At 40.7% G+C, this 21,093-nt stretch overlaps 1 protein-coding gene and 1 long non-coding RNA gene across 3 annotated transcripts in view; both read right to left on the bottom strand.

Moving 5' to 3' along the window:
- Positions 1-485: 485 nt before the first annotated feature.
- Positions 486-11,121, bottom strand: LOC110016054. The gene is made up of 2 exons (XR_002291317.2): positions 5,624-11,121; positions 486-2,037 (listed from the first exon to the last, which is right to left on the bottom strand). It is a non-coding gene; the product is annotated as an uncharacterized LOC110016054 (long non-coding RNA).
- Positions 11,122-12,783: 1,662 nt separating this feature from the next.
- ctif (cap binding complex dependent translation initiation factor) overlaps positions 12,784-21,093 on the bottom strand; it is a 47,489-nt gene continuing 39,179 nt past the window's right edge. For both annotated transcript variants that reach the window (XM_023961200.1, XM_023961201.1), the window contains 2 exons: positions 16,989-17,042; positions 12,784-15,664 (listed from right to left, as the gene is read on the bottom strand). In XM_023961200.1, coding sequence (XP_023816968.1) covers positions 15,443-15,664; positions 16,989-17,042 — 276 coding nt within the window. In that variant the 3' untranslated portion in view covers positions 12,784-15,442. The remainder of the gene's footprint in view (positions 15,665-16,988; positions 17,043-21,093) is intronic.

The raw sequence follows: 21,093 nt of genomic DNA, 5'->3' as shown, positions 1-21,093 counted from the left end.
AGAATATTTAGAACTCTGCTATCAAAACCTGCTAATTGCCAATCCTATTAATAATTTAAAGAATTAGGTTTTTGTGTGGAGATAAAAAGACACCAGAGGGGAATGTTAGTGACTGATCAATAACTTAATCAGTCAGAGGAAGGTGTAAATGATGATGATGACCAATTATGGTGTCCAATAATGTCTAACCTTAAGCAGCAATCAGTAGAAAAAAAAATCAATCACAAATGAATGATAGTCTAAAGAGTTTGTCAATAAAACTGATTTCATTTGAAAAATGTCTTCTATATCTGATTTAGTTGAAGCTGGACAGTAAAAATTGACCAATAAATATTACACATCAATGAATGTTTAACATTGCGGTTACAGATTTATTGGTGTGTTAAGTTTGCAGGTGATATGAATGCCTTCATTCAATAAAATAAATGGTAGAATTTACAGTGCATATCAGTCTCTAAAATCAATGTTTCATGTCGATGAAACAGTTTTTTTTTTTTTTGAGTGTGTTGGCAGAAATCACAGAATCTGCAAGCGGAGAGGGAGCCTTCGCCTGCACACCATTATTCTAACAATGAGTTTTTGTGAAGCAGCGCTAAGACATGTGAACCAAGCTGATCACCTTGAGAAGGGAAATATGCAGTTACCATGACAACTTAACTCTAAACACCTTCAGCTCCTTGGAGGGGTAGGAAATATTGCAACCACGACTGCCAAACGCTCTGCAACGTCTTACTTTGTTTTCCCTAAGTTTGTAATACACGCTCTTGTTAGTCACAAACACGTCCTACACTCACGCAGCCTCTTTTGCGTGCACGTTAGGCATTCAGAGCCTAAGTCTGGACTCATTCCTCCTCTGCTGACACCAAATAATGCGACTACTGTTGCGCCCGGTGCCGCCAAGCTCGGTGTCAGCCCCAGTGTCTCCAAAAGAGGCCACACAATTCCCTGAATGGAGCGATAAATGGTCTTTTGTCTGTGGGGCTCGTGTCTTAAGTGCGGCCAAAGAGGCTCTGACTCCCGTACACACTCACACTCTCGCACATCATTGCAGTTCCAACCTATCTGTTGCATTATTTCATTGTAAGAGCCAGACTTACACAACATGTTTTACACTGATATTGTCTTACCACCACACTTGTTCACACAAACACACACCTAGATACAAAGATATGAAGCCTGGAGACACAGAAAATGAATTACTTTAAATAAGTGAGAGATGCTCAATCCCACGCTTTGTAATTATCGTATACATTATATTGGCATTTTACTTAGGAGTCAATATTAAAAAAAAGCTCACATTTAATGAAAGCATGAATCTTGGATGAAGAGTTCTAGGCCATAAAGATGGTGCATCATTAAGCATGGTATTATTGTCATTAAGAAGCAGCCATGTACATTGCTACCACAGGGAGCCATTAGGATGCTTTGATGGAAGCTCAACGCTTCACTTCAAATCTCATTTTAAAAGTGATTTAGGACCGGATTCTTTTGGCCGGTTTACAGCCAAACCAAATTTGCATTTAGAATACATGGGTTAAAATGGCATTCAGCTTTTTACTATAAAGAATGTGACCAAATGAAGAACACTTTGAGATGGACTGTACAGTGGAGAAGAAGACCCATATTCAATCATATTTCTTGCTTTTAAAATGGTTTACAATAGAACCATGAACTCCAAGGCAAGTTTATTGTTTTGAATAATGCTTAATTTGAAAAATGTGGCTCTAACATCAAATAAATGGCCAGGAACATTTAAAATCGTAATTGTTTTCCAGTGTTTGTCCTCACAACTTTGTCCTGTTGTTTTGCTGGACAGCCCGGTTAGACTCAGACTTAGGAGTGACAGGTTAACAGTTTAATTAAAAGCTCAGATGAGGAGGATGAGGGCACGCGGCGGCGAGGCCACATCTTCTGGCAACTGAGGACATCCTGTGAGCACATGGGTTCAGCTGAAGAAGAATCCATCTGACTTGAGATGGTAAGGACAAATGCGTAGGTTGGCCGCTGTAACTCAGAGGCCGCTGGTGGATGGTGACACTGAAAAGTAAGGCAAACAATTCATCTGAGTCTGGGTAAGTAGAGCAACAACTTGTTAACGTGACTTCTTGCTTGTCCAGAAAAGAGTCAGAGTGAGTGGTTATGAAAGACGCCTGGAGGGGAGCAAGAATCTGAAGTTCAGAAGTTGGTGAAGTCTTGTTTCCGATAAACTCCCTTTATGGTTGTAGTGATTTATTCAAAGAGGGAGACTGAAGAGCATAACCGTAAAAACAGTCCAGATTCAATACCCTATGATATGATATGATACCTATGATCCAACAGGGCCAGGAGCAGAAGTGTGGTCATGAGCAGAAAGGGGGTTGAAAAGGTGAGAACTTGATGTGGACTTTGAATGCTAGCAAGTGCAGGAGAACTTCTTCACTGCAAAACGAGATAGCCTAAAAATGGTAAGGAACACTAACCATAAGAAGAAACTACTAAGTAAATAATATGTCCATGCAGCAAAGCATTTTACTTAATCTTATAATAAGATATTAAAATATATAAGCTTTAAAAAAGAGAAAAAGTAATAATTAAATAAGTAAAATAAAATTACTTAAAAAGAAATGTTATACGGACCAATTATACGTTTTTTCTTGCTAGTTCTTAGCAAATGGTTTGTATTTTTGAGGTTTCACGTACTTAATTGTATATTGATTACAGTGACAAAAAAACAGGTTTAATAGGTGGAAATGACTGGTTTTAGAACTAAATGTGGACACTTTCCCCCCTATTTTCCAGTGTAGCCACCAAAGCCTTTGAGGAAATACATGGCGATCAAATAAGCAGCGATAAATTTTGCCAAAATTATACTTCTTCTTCCTCTTGCACGTATGTGAATCAGTCATTTAAGTTTTGCTTTAATTGAAATATCTTTTAGCAGATTAAATAAAGTTGGACGCATACATGCGCACATTCACAGCTAAAAATGACGAACAGATAATGAGGGCAGAATGACTAAACTTGCAAGTTTTCTGTTTAAACGAAATGCCCAAATAACAAATACTGTTGTTTTCTAGAACATAGTTTCATTAGAAATTCCCCTCTAAATTCTGGGTGGGACTGTTGGTGCAGAGTAAGCCTGCCCCCATTTCCCAACATTCACTTGTGTACAATCTCTCCAGCTAGCTTACAATCCTTCAAAACCCAAACCTAACATTAGCGGTGCAACAAAAATGGTGAGCAGCATCGGAGCTATCCAATAATTGAGGCAGATTAGGAAAACAAAGACGTAGGCGTGGATCTATTTGTCTGCAAGTGGATGCATCAGAATAAAGCGGGCCGGGGAACATGCGACCTGGACTTCAGGGACTTAGACTGCATTGTTCTTGTTGTGTGGGTTGTCATCAATACCTCATAGCCTTCCTTTTTCGGCAAAAACGTATATTAGCACATCCCGCTATGCAAATATAAGTCACTGAATTTGGTTTCGACAGTGGGATGTTGTTGAATCTATGTCTAATGTGTCTCTGAGTTACTGATCTGATTTTAGCACATTGAACTGCTTTGTTTGTTACTAGGGAACCAACGAACTGCCCGTCTAAAATCTCTTTTTTTCTACATTTTTTCTGTCGGTGTGGGCGTATGTGTGTCTTTGTGTGTGTGCCCGCATGCTCCAAAATGGTGTTAAGAGGAATGAAAGATGTCAAGCAGAAAAGAATCCTCCCTTTTAGTCTTTGTAACAAACCTGCAGGACACAGACCAGACACGGTTATGAGCGTGCTGTAAATGATTTACATATTGATGAGTGTTCATGAATTCAGTCAGACAGGTGGAGCGGACACTTTTGGAATGACCTGAACTTTTTCTGGTCTCCTTTAACGATTTACACCGTCTGAGTGTTGCTGTATTATTTCACTGGAGTTTCTAGATGATATTATCCATAAATCATCATTTAAAATAGGAGAGGAGGGAAAGTTGGCAACCTTAGTGCTGACAACCTGAAAGTCAATTGATGGGGTTTTATTTATAGCAATATTTTTAAAATTCCAGGTGATGAATGTTTTAGAAGACAAAAGACTTGATTTTTTTTACGTCAGAATCTTGTTGTAATTGAACAAAAACTCTTCTTCTTCAGCCGTGCATTTTGCATGTGCTCACATAGGGTTTTCATTGTGAGGGGCTGTTTGAACATCTGTTGTCAAGGGTGGTATGCATGTTGCTTTTGGGGGTGACAAGGGTGTCTTTTGTGGCCCTGCAATAGACTGCGATCCTAATCAAGGTGCACCCCGTCTTCACCCAACAGTAGTTGGGATAGGCTCCAGCAACACAGTGACCCTAAAGGGATTAAGCAGGTTCAGAACTTGGTGGATTGATTGATTGATTTAAATTAGCTTGTGAGAGTTAATAGGAACAACAGCATGCCTCTCAATTCTGACAGCCTCATCACTTTCTGCCCCAAAAATATGAAAAACAAACAAACAAACAAGTTTGGCTCTCTAGCACCAGGGAATATGCTACTGCTGTGAATTGCAGCACATGACTGTTTGAGTGACACTGCAGCCTGACGTGTACTGAAGCAGGGATGCTCTTTAAGCCTAATAACTGAATGTAACCCAACAAGTTTGGTATAATTATGGATCCAGCACTAGATTTTTTATTGTGGATTAAGTCCTATTAACTTTCTACTCTTGAATTTCCTCAGCTATGTTTTGCCCTCAAGGCAAATATGTGATGTTTGGCTGTTCAAATAAAATTAACCTGCCTTGACGTAGCATTTGCATGTGTGTGTAACCGATGCCAGATGAATCAGAGGCAGGAGTCTTGCATGCTCGCAGACAGAGAGGTACCTTGTACTTGAGGTCATGTGATCCCTGGCCACGCTCTGAGCTCTTTTATGTGTGTGTTTACACACGCAGTAAATGAGGGACACGCCTTGCACAGCACGCCGCCTCACATGTCAAAGGCCTGCTGGCATGCGGGGAAGTGGGTCTGTAAAAGCAGGGGAGGACAGACAGCTGCAGCTGTTCTGATAAAGACGCGCTCCAGTTCAAATGTCACCTTGTGCCGTCGCTCTTCCTCAGATCTCCGCAAACAACCTTCACATTTTTATTTTTTTTTGCACTTTAATTCCTTTCATTTAAATTTTGTTTCTCCCCGGGAACCGACCCACGATCTGTCAGGGAAGTTTGGGTTGCCTAGCAACAGGATCCTGCGTGTTGTCGCATGTTGCCACATTGACAGGCCCTGCGACAAAGACATCAGGTGTGACTTCCCACTGCTCGTCTGCTGACACCTCCAGCGGTTGCTCTGCGTGTGTGTGTGTGTGTGTGTGTGCGCAGCATTTGTGTACTCGCTTCTGCCTCGGTGAGCAGGACGCTCTGCGGATGCTGCCGGGTCCCTTCGCCGCTCCTCATTGTGCTTCATGTGTGTGGAATAGCGCTTGAATGATCGGTCACTAAGTGCAGCTCACAGCGGAAGCTTCGCTCACGCTGTTTTTCAGCAATAAAGAGTGGCTGGTCCAGTTAGGGCATGAAATGACACACACTACTACTCCCACTGTTCATAAAGTGAACAGCTCAGGGGTTTTCTTTTTTTCAAAACTACTAAGTGATGACACAGCAGAATTGATCTTTTTTTTCCACACCTGTTTTGTTCCCATCGATTCCTTCCTTGGTTGTTTTTCAGCTTTTCTCCGTTGTGGAAGGGTTTCTCCTCTGCCTCACCTTGGCTCTCCCCTCCTTCCCCTGCATGAAGCTCTGTCTGTTGACGTTGGCGGCCCGTGTGCTGCTCCTGGCAGCGGCGGAGTGAGAACAGCCTACTGCAGCACACTTTTTTTAGCCAGGCCACGAGAAGGGCACGCTAAGTAACAGAGACGTCATGCACGGCCATCTGAATGCAGACTCTTTTTAGCAGCTGCAAACGGGAGCAAGAAATTCATAAAAAGTACCAGTTGGTTGATTATAAATCCAAAGAATCCCTTTTTGTATGAATAATTATTTTTTGTTTTTTTTTAAGGTTTACTGTAGCTCTGCTTGAAAGCCTGTTTGGGTGGTGAAACATCACTTGTTCGTTGAGCACTTTGACATTTTTACAGAGACTGGTGTTTGGTAAGGTCAGGCTTCTGGGCGCTTTAATTATTGCTTTTCTTTAGCTTGTGATTGATAGACTTTCACAAGCTGTGTTTTGCTTGGAAATGTTGGCGTACATTTTTGCTCACTGAAGGAGTACTAGTTAAAACAGTGGTGAGCCAGCAGGGCTTCATTTTTGTGTTCTAAATCTCCACTGTATTCATTCATGCATAAATATCCTGAAAACTGCCGTAACCCTGATGAACTGTGCCTGGGCTTTGAGTCTGTGGCTCATTAGAGACAGTTGGTTTGCTAACACAAGCTAGTAAAGATAACACGGTTCTCACTACACCTGAAGAACAGCTGACATTGTTTTAAACAATCTGTCTGATTGCACATCCACTCAAAGTCAGTCATCTGAAGATCCTGGAAGCTTAATCAGCCGTTCACGCTATTATTCAGAGTAAAGTGCACAGTAGAGGATTAATAAAAGCTTTTCCAGTCAAGTATCCGTGTAAAGACATGCTTCACACATGGATGCAGTGGATGCAAACATTTCCAAATGAATCTATTGTCTCGACTCCAAAAGAAGAGCGGTTCTGGCTAAAAATATGAACATAAATAAACTCTGGTTACCTTTGAGTTGTGGGAGGGACCGTTGGCACTGAGTAAGCCTGCCCCCATTTCCCATCATCCCTTTGTTTACACGCTCTCCCACTGTCTTACAGTCCCTCACACCCTAAAACCCAGCAAACAAACACCAATCAAGGAGAAGAGATTATAACAGAAGAGAAGCCAAATAAAAGAGAGCCCTGGAGGTGCTGTCCTGAAATAATCAGAAATGCTATTTTAAACTCATATTTTTCCACCATCGTCAGAAAAAATGCCACAAGAACAGGATTTTCATAGGAGGGACTCTGTAAATTGCTTTAAAAAAATAGAATTAAAATCCATAGTGATAAATTAGAGAAAAAAGCACATTTAAACATATAGTTACTTCACTCTTGCACCTCCATATGCACATATGCTTTATAGGTGGGATACAAATTAAACATTTAATCTGCATAACCTGACATATTTAGATTAAAAAAAAACTGTCTCTTTACCAAAAGGTCACTGAAGCAGTTCATTCAGGAAGTGAGCAGGTCATGACATCATTTCCTCCATTACTGCCTGTCCAGGAAGCAGGAATTCAACGTTTCAGTTTCTGCTTTGCTAAATGTCACATTTTACATTTACTTAAAAAACCTCAGTCTTTCCATCAATTGTACGTGTGCACGTTGAATTTGAAGAAAAATATATTTATGATATTTTGTGCCGCCATACTTGTTACAATGTAAAAAAAAAAAAAAAGAATAGAAAAGAGAAGCTAAAGTTAAGTTTTACTTCTCCGCACTAAAGTGAAATTGATTGCAGGCAAAACAAACAAACAAAATGTTGTTTTCAATGGCTTCCAGCAGGACTGGAGCTTTACACTGACAGACTCCTCACAGCAAATACTGAATCTCAAGAACTTTTTTTTTCTCAAAAGAAAAAAAAAAAGGTATTATTTTCTCTTCTGCAAGAAAATAAGTTCAGTATATTTCTTTAATGGTCAGTAAGTTTGATAGTGAGCTGCTCACAATTTGTCTTTCCTAACTCAAAGAATAAAAACGACAAAAAGAAAAATATGACATGAGCCTGTGATTCATTAGAGATATTTGTCTTATAATATTTTGGACATGCTCAAAATGTTGGCAAATTAGATGCAAGTCACTTCAACTCTTGCAGGACTTGGATCCCCTAAATGCTTTTTTAACAAAAAGCAAAAAGTTATTCAAATAAACAACAGCGACTAAGATTACATGTATGTAACTATTCTGATATTCTCCAGAAAATACTCCTATTGTAGGCATATTTAATATAAAACTGGAGGGGTTTGGCATTTGTGTTTGGAAAAAAAGTGTCTAAATAGCTTTTTTGTTTCTTCATTCTGAATCTTTTTATTTTTGGTGATGTATTTTAGCTTGAAGAGTTTTTCAGGTAAGATTGTCTTGCAGTCTGAACTTTTTTCCAAAAACACCAGAGTGAAAACAAATGTGATGCAATATAATTCATGAATAACTCCCGAAACACAGTCAATCTCATTTTAAAGATTACTCAGGTCACAGTACAGATAATCAGGAAGTTTTAAATGATTTCCCAGAAATCTACATTACCCTTTAAAATGTGTATTTAAGAGCCAGATAAAATATGTGAATCCAAATATACTTAAAACAGAATGTGTCTTTTGGAGTGAGGAATAAACAGCAGCGCAGGAGCTGCTGCTAAGATGGAAAGGTCACGGGATCAAGCTAAAACCACTTCGTAGCCCACAGTTATTGATTTCTCCCACAGCAAAGCACACAGTCGAAACACATCTGGGCTTGCTGCTGCTGCATGCTTTAACTGTACTTTTGTTTTGCACAATATCTGGCTTCTGTTCCCCTGTGATGACGGAATATATTCCAAAGCGCTCTCCTCCGGCTCTCCTGCTCGCTGATCAAACACAGAAACATGCACCGTGTGCAGACAGGAGGGAACGCAAAAACAACAAAGCCCCATTAGACAGCTAATGAATATGAAGCACAAGGAAATGCTTGAATTCAGGATCAGTTGCTGCCTCAGATTTGAATTTGGGGGCAGCGCATCTTTCTGCTCCTCTGCAGTTCATCCACAAGGTCAGCAGAGCTGCATCCTTTGTCCTTAAACCAAGGTGTTCCTTTCAGATGTTTCATCTTTAGCGCCCAGATCTGCTGGTCTTCTAATCACTGAAGTCTACATTAGGATGCTAACGAGGGATTTCACTGCTAGTTATGGCTCCTTTCAGTCACACACTGCATCATTTTTGGGTTATTTTTCTTATCTAGTGATAACTGAACTCGTCTGTGTTTAGTCTGAACAACCCTGCCGCTGCGTTTCTCCGACATTTTTGGAATGGCAATCTGATAAGGCTGGACCTCAAAACAATAATATCTCTCAGTACAGCAAATAATCAGCGGTTATGAAAGTGAACCGTCTGAACTGCTGGAAGACAGAAACCCTCCTACATGACACCAAGCATCTGTTTTGACTCATCTGAAAAGTTTAAATAATAATTGTAAGAGCCCAAACCTTCTTACATTCCACTACATTTTATAACGAGAGCCAAGTGTCAATGCCAGAATACTGAATCAATTTGATTTTCATTTACATTCTACCATTGGATTTCTATCTGATCCATCCTTTTTGTCCGCCAAATTTTGTTTGGTTAGGATAAGATAACTAGTTATGTTAGCAAAATGATAGAAAAAAACAACAAAATAGAAGACATACTTTAATATGAAAAATAAATTAACAGTCTGATAAACTATCTGTATTCTTTAGGTCAGACATGTCCAAAGTCCGGCCAGTGGGCCAAATGCGGCCCCGCAATCAAATTTGTACCGGCCTACAGGCTCTTGTCATAAAATCAATAATATTTCGACCCATTTCTTGATTATGATTGGCTAAATCATGTTTTAAGCCATTGTAAACCTGTGGCAACGCTGTCACTTTCAAGGACAAGTGGAAATTATTATTTTTTGTGGAATATGAAACTACTGTCTGCCTCATATGCCTGTGACATATGTCCCCATATGACTGTGGCTGTTTAAGGAGTTCAATATCAAGAGCAATTACCAAGACATGCTTTCTACAACAAAATGACTGGAAAGAAATGGTGCAAAAAATGTACAGTAATTTGGGTAAAAATGTATTCAGATGTATTTGTTTTGTATCTGAAGAAACGAACAAATCTTTAATTTTTATTTAATATGATTAAAATAGTTTTAATAATGCTGACGGAATGGATGGCCCTCAATCAGGTCACCAAAGCTGACCACCCCCCCGCAAAAGTTCGGACGCCCTTTCTTTGGGGACTCTGGAAAAGGGGAAAGTGTTTGCCAGAAGCAGTTTTCTTGAACCTGAAGTTCACGTCAAGTACGCAAGTGAAAAACGATAAGAAGGCATGTACATTTCTTCAACCTAGCTTCAAAGACAGCAGCACACGCCGTCTTGGCTCCCCCGCAGAGAACATGACAAACGGCTACACTCGACTTTTCTACTTCCAAACTACAACAGTTAGGCTGCATCCTCGCCTCATTAAAGATGAATGAAGGCATGATGCAACACAATGATAAACAGGCCTCTTCAGTCAAACATCAAAGTCGGTTTTTGTTGACATTTTCTAATGTTACACAGTAACAGAACATTTACAAAGTTCTTCTTTTCATTAAAGAAAATGTTGCAGATCTTCTTGTAAAATCACTGACGAGTGATACTTCATTTATTTATTTTAAGATAAGGAAAAGATTAATATAAACAGTCTTTACAAGGGGGTTTTTTGGGGACAAGTAATGACTTAATCTATCATTCTTCTTTAATATCTAAGGAGGCAGTCTAATATCCTTCACTGGTATGGATTTTAGAGTCAACGATGCTCCTTTCATAAAATCAATCTTTTAAACACTGAGGACTAGAATCAAAAGTCTCTGTGTCCGTGTGCTTCTGCCCTTGTGATCAAAGACATCAAAGACACTGACAAAAAAATGTAAAAAAAAAAAAAAAAAAAAAAGTCTTCCCGCAGTGCAGCACAGACACTTTTCCGCACTATGACACAATGAAGGGGGCTTTTAGCTCCCTCCACAAACTCTCAACAGGATTTGAGTCAGAACTGAGCCACTGCAAAATATATGCTTTTATCTGTTAACTATTTCTATACCACTTCTTCTGCTGTGTGTCATCTTTGTCTTCATGAAATTGTTAGGAACCCTGATGTCCTGCTCTGGTTTCATGATGCTGTTTACTGTGATTTGGCTAAAATATGTCAAATCATGTTTCATCAAACTGTTAAAATAGAAGACAAAAAGTCATCTTTGTATAGATGTGAGTTTGCACCGGCCAAGCAGGTCTATGTGTGCTTCGTCTGGATAAGTGGCGTCTTCCTTAAAGGCCTGTTCACACCGGGACGAATTTCGCCGGCGATTTTCGCCGACGTTTAACGCCTCGTGACTAAACAAAGGGCACCAATGAGAGTGTGCACACCGACGCGAAAAAACGCCACGCGACAAAGCGTCAAAAAAAAAAAACGCCTCGTTCGTTTTTTTTCTTCGACGCGTTGCGTCGAAATCTATTCGACCAATGAGAATGGCGCTTTTGCACACGTGTCTGGAGCTTCTGAAGTTACAGTAAAACACAACTTGGGGGCGCTCAAACACAAAACTGCCTTGCTGAGCACACATACCAGCGAAGAAGATAGACGCCAAGTAGCGTCAACACTGCCGCAAAGAAATAATGACGGACATTCTTAAATATCCCCTTACCAAGTACCAGTTGGAGCTACTGATGCTTGAAATATTCATGTTTTCTTTGTATTATTCTGACAAGCGCGTAAATACTTGCTATCTTCTTCTGAGTGAAAAGCGACTTTAAGAAGCGTAAAGTTGCGCAGCGCCACCTTGTGTACAGGAGTATTTCTGTTTACATTAAGCGCCATCTAATGTCAGGGAATGAAATTGCATGTTCGCTCGGCTCACCGTCAGCGAAAATCGCCTGGGTGTGAACACAAAAAACGTGGCGAAAAACGCTGGCGTACGCCTGGCGAATATTCGTCCCGGTGTGTACGGGCCTTTAGTCCCCGCCCGTGGAACCATAGCGGCGTCTGATAGTGTGGATTCAGGTACAGCCACCACTACAGTCCAGATTTTCAAGGATGGGTGGTGATCACCGTCTTCATCACCTCCATGTTGCTATTGTCTGCTAAATGTCTTGTATTGGCCGTGGTGTCAAGGTAAAGGGACTAATCCCTGGTTGGTTCGTTTAGTTCCTGCCATGTGCCAAAGTGTCCTTGGGCAAGACACTGACCCACGTTGCTCCTGGTGGTTATGGGTTGGCTATATCATTAGACAGTGGAGCCGCTGCCAGAGAGTACACATCATTGTCTGTACTCTTTGGGTCTTCTAAGAACGCAGATAAGTGCTATAGACGTTTACACTTTTTGTATTTTTTTATACTGTTGCATGATTGCCGTCGAAACTTGGAAAAAATGTAGATTTTTCACAAAAAGCTCCTGGATCATCCACAAACCCACTTGAGTTGATAGAAACACCTCTTCCATTGAAATGAATGTTTTCCGGATGATTTAGAGCCACTGAGCTAATAAAAATGGCACAGAGCTTTGAATCTCCCCATAGATTGAGACAGTTTGCCACAAATTATTTCTTTCCATCAAGATTCCTCTTTTTAATCTGTATGAATCTTTCAAACTAGAGTTTAAGAAACAAGTCATTTTACTGTCGACCCTGCTTGGCCTTTGATGGAAAACTATTCCTTTGAGGCCTTCTGTATTTAAAGCTGCATGTTCTTCACAAGCCTGGTGGATATGATCCCTTAAGTCTGGTGTTTGTTTTCAAAGCACGGAGCTTAATTAATTGTGATGCTAATTGTCAAACAGGTCTGGCTCTGTCTTCTCTCTCCTAGTTGAATTAGTTACTCAATAGGCCAACATGGTGGTGGGGATTCAGCAGCATGGAAATTGAATTGTTTTGCTCCTTCCTGTGTTTGCGTCCTCTGATGCCGTCTTTCCATTTTCACTTTTCTTTTTGCTGAAATTGAAGATTGGAATTTGTTGAGGAAACCACGTGGACTTCTGTGCGCCTGGGCTGGCGATCACTCAGACAAAACACGGTTCCCTCTCGCATCCGTTTCTCTTTTTGTTTATTTATCAGTTAGAAAAAAAAAAAGGACAGGTGACCCACAGCTGCCAATGGAGCGCCTCGGGACTGGCGCCCTCGCTTGTCAATATTCATGAGAATATATGCAAATGAAGGTGTGTCTCATTCAGCCGTCGAGTGAATTGCGTGACCCCGGTGGAAGGGTCTAAGGGCACGCAGGGTGGGGATGCTCCAGGGGGGGGAGGGGATCCCCACCTGCCCCAATCTGCTGTGAGAGCCGATCAATGAGCTTTTCAGTTACACAGTAAGACAGCGCTCGCTAGCAACATATTATGCTTTCAGAAGTTTCAAACTCAGAAGACATAAATGAGTTACATTTAATTTAAATAAAAATCTAAAAACAAGACATAAAAAAAAAACAAAAAAAAAAACATTTAAGCCGACACATGCACACAGATGATTAGGATCCATTTCATTGGGCCAAACTTCTGCTTTGTGCTTCTACGCCACACATTTTGATTCTTGATGCAAGACAGCAAAAATAATACAAAACAGCCCACAGAGATTTGTGGGAAACTAAGCAGACATGTTTTTATGTAAGAAACTACTTCTTCAAAATGCACGGAAAGGTCAACCCCTTCACACACAGCCAGTCTCTGTGATCGTAACAGCTAGGTCGCACCAATTCCCCTTTACAGGTCTTCCTCTTAAAACCCTCTTATGATGCTGCATTGCAGATTAAATATAAAGCTCATTTACATGTAATAAATGATTGGCATGGTTTGTCAGTATCATAAAACAAACATTAGGTGGAACATGGTATAATGCGCTCATGAGGTCAAGCGGTACGATTTTCCTAGTAATTTTCAAAGTACACAGGTTAATTTCCAAAGCAAATTAAATACAATTCAAATCCACATTTTGCTAAATGTTCACTGCAAAGAGAATATTTACACTTATTATCCTATATGCCATGCTCTAATCGTTTTTCTTTTGCTTTTTTCATCTTTAAAAGCGTTTTCTTTTTGCCAAACAGGAACTTCGGCAGTTTGGTCCAACCTACCTGATTGCGCAACCAAGAGAAGGATCATTGACAAGGCCACTAGTCAAGAGAAACACTCAGGTTTCATAACGAGCAGCTGAAGCTAACGGACACACCGGGCATGCAACACGCATTTGGTGTTCACACTGAACAAGCAGGGAGGGTCTTCTCTTTACTTATTACTAGACTATGTCCGGCACCTACAGTTGGAAGAGGCTTGGTGCAAAATGTCAAAGTGGTGTAAATCTCGCAAATCATGCCTCAGACTTTTTCTTTCAGCTCTATTCTGATAAATGAAAGCCTTGGTGTCATAGATCTCTGGCCGTGACCAAACCACCCTTATTTGTGAATCAAAAGGCATCGCATCCATAAGTCACTACCCTATCCAAGTCACTGATTGGTCGAACTTCAACCGGGTTTTACTTTTAACAGGCGTTCAGTGCCGGTGTATTTTGTATACAGAGCTCGAAAACGGTCGTAGAGACTAACTATGCTTGAGCGAGAGAATTTTGAAGCTGGAACGCGCGTTTACATAGACTTTCCATTGCAGGGGGCCGCTAAACGTGCGTTGTCAATGGCAGTGTGAACGTGGCTTGAGAACGGTGCAAAACAAACCCAACCTGTGCAATAAGGCCTACTGCTATGACAGCTCATACACAAACCTTAAGGATGAAGGAATAAACAATACAGACTGACCGAGCATGGACATGCACTCATTAAGAGAAGAGGCAAGACAAAGGATTTATCAGACAGCAGTGTCTGATGCCCCCAACCCCCCCTTCACCACTGCTGGGTTTGGGTCTCTGTGGGTAACTCTGAGGCGGGGTGCCGGTGGGGTGTGTTAGGAGTGTGTCGCCTCACAGGGGCTCAGGCAGCCATCTGCCACCCTACTCTAGCCTGTCTGATCCTTATCCCGAGTCCAGCCTGGCCCAGCAGGCCTGCTGTCTCATCCCCTCAAAGGGGCTTCCTGCTGAGGGTGGGTCATTGAGGAGGTGGAAGATACAAAGGCGGCAGGGGGGTGGGGGGCGTAAGAGCTTCACTGCAGGGCCCTTTGACCTGGTCCCTGGCCTGATGGAGCAGACAGCCCAGACAGACATCACCAGGTCTGCTGCCTCCTCCTTCTGCCTGGGTTGTAATCAGCCACACAGACCCCAGGGGCTCACCCAGACTCAGACGGATGGGGGTAGCAGGAGGAGGAGGGTAGGGCGGCTTGGCAAATCAGCACGATGAAAAGCCTGCAACAGAGCACCCTGACCCCCGTCCCCTCCTCCATTCATCTGGGGGTACAACTCTTGCCGTTCCCCATGGACTGGCTGCTGCCCTCTCCCCGCTTTTTTGTGTTTGTTTCGTCCTTTATCCCTTAGAGTCAACAGCCGGGAAAGCTCCCAGAATCTGCGTGGCTGCGTACGCCCCTGCTGGCCACACTGCAGTTCTGGTTTGCCATCTCAGCTTAGGGGGAAGTGGTTGGTAAAGTAGTGTGTGGTTTGGTTCTAGCAGAGGTCGCCTGTTTTAGTGGAAATACCCAATCGATTTAAAACCCTCACGCAGCGTTAATTTATTCAGGCAAGACTAATTAGACTTTCTGGAAAGTGGCTCCTCTGGACGTTCCCGGTGTTCATCTGCAGCGCTGCAGCAGGAGCTGGCTAGGCGGAGGTGGTGAGCTTTTGGATGGTGCGGTTGTAGTACTGGGTGGTCAAAGCCTCTAAGGGACTCCAGCTATGCGCGTGCAGCTCGATGACCTCCATGAGCAGAGAGCGAGTCAGCTCAGACTCAGCAGGACACAGCATCTTGTCCCTGACGGTGGCGAGGAGCTCCGTCATCATCTCTGGGAGCTGCTCCTCCAGGAGGTGGCCCATACTCTGCAGCTGGGGGAACAAAGAGAGTGGTGGAGGAGGGGTAGACGTTAGGGACGGGAGTGTCGCTGAAAGCCAGAGACAAACGTCTGCCACTTTATTGGCAGCAAATCGTGTCCACAATGTACCCCAGAAGCTAGGAACTCTCACCTCTGTGCTATTATTTTGAATCCCGTGACTTTCTTCCATTTAAAAATGACCAATGAGTAAAGCCATTGCCAATATGGGTTATTTGTCGCGATATAAGAGTTGTAGCATTTTATTTAAAGACCCACTCCAATAAAGATGGTGTATTTGGTGTTTTTAACATATTCTTGTGGTGTTTTTCTGATGATGGAGGACATATATAAAGAAAATTAATCTTAAAAAATGTTTCAGAGTTTTCTTTATTCCAATCGTAGTGAATCAGGAGCAGATGAAAAAGAGCCATAAGCTCCCTGTTCTGCTCCATTCTGATGCTTCCACTTGCAGACAAATCGATCCATTCGTCTTTGTTTTCCTCGTCTGAGCTGCTCTCTGACTAAAAACTGTACGGCGGGATTGCTCCCATATTGCTCGCCGTTTTTGTTGCACCGGTAATGTTTGCGTGGGTTTGTGAGGGACTGTAAGCTAGCAGGAGAAAATGTATACAGGAAGATGACTGAAGGCAAATTTCTGATAAAGAACTGCCGCTCTGCAGAAACTAAGTCCTAGAAAAATGGCGTAATAATAGTTTTTTGTTTTTTTTTTAAATACTGGGAATGCTTTTAAAGTAGATCAAAAGATGATCCGTGTGGGACTTTAATGTGTTTTTCTTTTGAAAAATGTGTAATTTTAGTCCAAACAGAAATTTACATTTCTCCTGAAAATTGAATATTTGAAATGTCAGAGGAAGCTTCTGGTTCTCTAAATCTGAATAATCCTGCTAAATATATTTATCATTAAGGCTTAATTAAACTTATTTATTAACACTAAAGTGAGGCCTTATTAAAACAGGTGGCTCTTCTTCCTTATGTAACTCCTTAACATGGAGTTGTATTTAAAGTGTATTGTGCAGGTCATACAGTGTCTATCCTTTGTAATGATTTGTAACTCATCCCATGAATCGAAAGGGCAACTTTGGTTTCGCTACAGGGGATCTAAGCTGTTTCCATACATTACACATCCGATAGAAACGGAAGACAAGTTGAGATAAACTGCTAGTTTAAATGAAAATTAAGAATTTTTGTGTGTGAACACCTGCAAGTCTATCTATGTAGAGACCAACTGGACGTCAGAGGACATTTTTGCTTCGTGAGGGCATTCCTCAAAGGCCTGTGTTACTCTAAGGACTTGGGGTTGTGTGTGTGGTCCATACCTCCATTGAGCAACAAAGGACTGCATCTTCCTTAACATCTGTTGACTGAAGCAGCTAAAACAAGGAAAGAGAAGAAACTACATGACTATACAAGGAAGGCAAAAGGACAAAAAAAGAGAAATGCAGTGGTAAAATGATTTAAAATATAGCAAACTAAAGAGTTCAAAGATGGTGCACAGTGGAAATACAAGAACATGGATGGAATGAGAAAATTAGACTAATGCTTCTTTATCACCATAAAAGAAGAAGAGAAACCAAACTCGAGCTGATTTCTCAAGATTTTGTGGTCTAAGTTTCTTCATTTTGGGGAGAAACAAGCAGGTCTTTCAGACAAGTTGGAACCAATCAAACATCAATCTGCTTTATGTACACAGCCAGACATGCTGTAAACACGCTGCACTCAAAAACAAATAGAGATGGTCAACACAGTCAATGACTGCTCCCCCCACAGAGGCCCCCCTCATAGAAAGAAACAACTGCTGCTTTGGAACAACTCGGAGCAGAACGAGGACTCAAAAATATGTGTGTGAGCTTACGTCAGATATTATTATAATCGTTGACTGTGTCCGAATTCACTCACTATTATATAGTGTACTATATAGGGCAGTCGCCATTTTGTTGGGGGTATGTCTGAATTCCTTCACTGCTCACTACATAGTGCACTATATAGTGCGTTTGCCTTGTGGGTAGTGCTGTTTGAATATATAATACCAAAATCGAGTGCCCTAGAATATTTCCAGAAGTCTCTGCAAAAAACCACTGTGCGCTATGCTCACTAGAATGGTACTAGATTGGCAATTATAGACCACAATGCATTGCGCTTAAAACAATTTTGCGAAAAAAAGTATTTAAATGTATTTTTTATAAACCATCAACGTTTCCATTTTCTAAACACAGTGTTTTCATAAATAGTCATTAAACGCTCATATCAATTAGATTTTCGTGGAATTGGTGACATATTTGCTGTAAAAATACAAAACAAAACAAAAAGTAGTGAGCATGGTGTCCAAATTGCTTTTAAAATCCAGGGCACCAAATATTCCCGCACTATATAATATTTTAGTAGTTAGGGATTAAGGTGGGAATTCAGACAAAGCCAGAGTATCAATGCTCACTGGACTGGCAAATATAGACCACATGGATTCCTTTTAGTGATTTGTAATTTGAAAAATGGCGAAAACGAGTCGAGTGACAGAAAAATTTAACTTTGGCAAATGGGTGACAACATATTTGGCTTAAAAAACAAAAAGTAGTAGCATGCATCCAAATGGAATCAAATCCAGGGCACTGGGCAGTCCTGCACAGTACAAGTTTGAAGAGTTAGGGAAAAGTGAGTGAGTTCAGACAGAGCCGTAAAATTTACAAAAGCTCTACTAAACTAACCTCAAGAAAGGATGTAAGTGAAAGAAGAGCTATTTAGTAAATGAAAGCTGGCTTTGGTAAAGAAAAACATTTCAAAATAAAAGACAATAAAAGCAACAATAAAAATCCTTCAGAGAAATCTCAGATGTTCCATAACTTTTATTTCTAGCTTGACAGTCATCTGTTTTATGTAATTTTTGGAGACTGCATGTCGCCACAAAGTCCCGTCAAAATAAAAGTCACCTCTATTCCGTTATCACAGCTACTAACAGTAGACCATTGGCTGTACTTAAAGTCAATTCAGTCACCATATTGGAACCAGTCGACGCAAGTAAGCAGTGTTTGGTCACCGTTTCTATGGCAACCACCGTCACTAACCAGGAGCAAGATTGTTGGAAACCAACACCCTTTCACTTAAAGTGGTTTCGGGAGAATCTGTCAATCAAAGGATTTGAATGTTTAATATGAGGCCATCTACTGTTATTGAGGCCTCGGATTGGTCTGTTTATAACTTGAATAACGTACACTACAGAAAATGTTTTTTATAAATAGGATTACCAAAATTGGAACGCCATGGGGGGAGGGGTCACTCACTCCAGTTCTCAAATACAATCAGTGCTGTAGACAGACTGTTGAGCATTGAGGAACCCAAACCAAAAACAGTTATAATAATTAAAAAAAAAACATTTTTACAAAAAATACACATGCAATAAAATGCATGATGATATGAAAGTTTTTGTTATTTCACAGAGAAAAATCTGCTGTTATTCTTCTGCTACTTATAAAATAAGCATAAAAAGATGACTAACATTAGAAGTAAATATGCTTTTTAGGTACTTCAGCTTCGCATGTAGCCTTATCATACTCCCCATACCCCCCCAGGTAAAAGCTGCCTTCACATATATGACAGACATTTCACTTGAGTTTGCCCCACACTGTAAGCTTCCTGCTGTTCCTCCTCTCATTCAGAAGCTCTTATATCAGCTCCTCACCACGCTCAGAAAGGCGGGGCAACAGAAGACCCTCTTGACGTAAAAAGTTGAGTCCCATGGCTTCCAGAATAGAGGAACTACATGACAAGCAGGACTGGCCTTTAACGGGTTGTTCAGAAGATTGTTTGGTTTAGTACACTAAACTCTTCCTCATTAGCTGTTCTGCATTTGATCAGAAAGTTTGCCTCTCTTTACAGCCGTCATCATTTATATAACTATACGTTTGCTGTTCTGTTATCATAATATTATTGTACATTTCTGTTGTTTAGTATTTTATTATTTGCAAGAAAAGTTCAAGATGTTATATAAAAATAAAATGGTTTGGATTAAATACAGAAAATCTGCTACAGATAAAAATACAGTTTAATTAACTTGGTCTGAAGGGTCATCACACGACCAAAGAACAGATTTCCGCAGTGATTTCTCAGTTCAGTGTTTGCGTTCTGAAGAAATTCGATCAGGAACATAAAAAGCAACCAAAAGCAATTGTTGTAAACCTCTTCAGGGGATCAGCAAACCACCAGGAACATTTTCAATCATGGAATATTTCCTCTGTGGTTTTATCTCTCAGTTTAACCCAATTATTAAAACTCTAGCGCATCAGCGCGTAGACGGCATTAGACAGAGTGCAGGATTCTTGTCGAGTTGCTGCTTTCTTTTTTACAAACCGACAACTTAACAAGCTTACGTTTGACGCAAAATCTAAAATATATGCTAACCATGAAGGCATGTGTGGACTTTTAAAGAGGGATACCAAGGCGGCATATAAATAACTTGTAATGTCACGACTAGCATGCCTGCTGTGGTGTGCAACTGCAAAGCACTATCCTTTTGATGGTTTGAGAGCCTTACATGGACCAATTTACTTTGATAAAAGACAGTTTTTTGTTTTACCTGTCATCTGCTCTTTGACTCTAAAACTGGGAAGTGCTCCTGTTTTTTCCCCCCATTGAGACCCGTTTACTTATTTATTTCAAAGCAGGACTTTGGATGAGTATACATTTCTGAATTTCATTTTTGAGGTAGGAGTTATTTCTGAAAGCCCTTCTGCAAGGGCAAATGCCCTTAAGGTGAGTCTTTATTCTAAATTTACACACGGTTTACAGTTAAAGAAGGAACAACAGCAGGTAGTTTAAACACATAAAAAACCTAATATGGAGAAAAAAAACAACTTCTGCTTTAGAATCTAGTAATCAGATGAAAGATTCAGGAAGATCAAAGGTATCAAAGACACTGAATGGATTTGTAAAGGATGAGTATGAAACATTGTCATTCCATGTCACTCTCAGTTAGTTAAATAGGATCTGTTAAAAGGCTTGTGATGATGTGAAAAAAAAAATTGATTGGGGGTAACCCTCGCTATAGCGCGGTGTACCTTTCATGGTCTTGTTTCGCTGCTTGTTTAGTACCATTTTGCATGCTTTTATTTTCAGTGCACGGTGTTCTACATCCTGATTGACTGCAGACCATGTCAATCAATTTCCTGTGCCATGTTTCCCGTGGAGAATGCGTGTCGTTTGGCACATCTACATAAATCTTTTTTTCATTCTATAACACTGGACTTATTTTTTTGTTAAGGTTTGAACTTTGAGAGTTTAAACAAGAATAGTGTGGAAATGTTCGTGTCTGTCAAAGAACAGTGGATAAAGTCTGTAGTGAGGAGTTGTACAGCCTTAAAACAAGTAGAATAATTATAAAAAATAAGTTGACTTAGCAGGTTATTTTTTTGAAGGTAACTCCAAAAACAAAGG

The sequence above is a fragment of the Oryzias latipes genome, chromosome 12 (assembly GCF_002234675.1).
Source record: "Oryzias latipes chromosome 12, ASM223467v1".
Classification (NCBI taxonomy): Eukaryota; Metazoa; Chordata; class Actinopteri; order Beloniformes; family Adrianichthyidae; genus Oryzias; species Oryzias latipes.
Note: the sequence above shows the minus strand (reverse complement) of the source record. Positions and strands in the feature narration are given on the sequence as shown.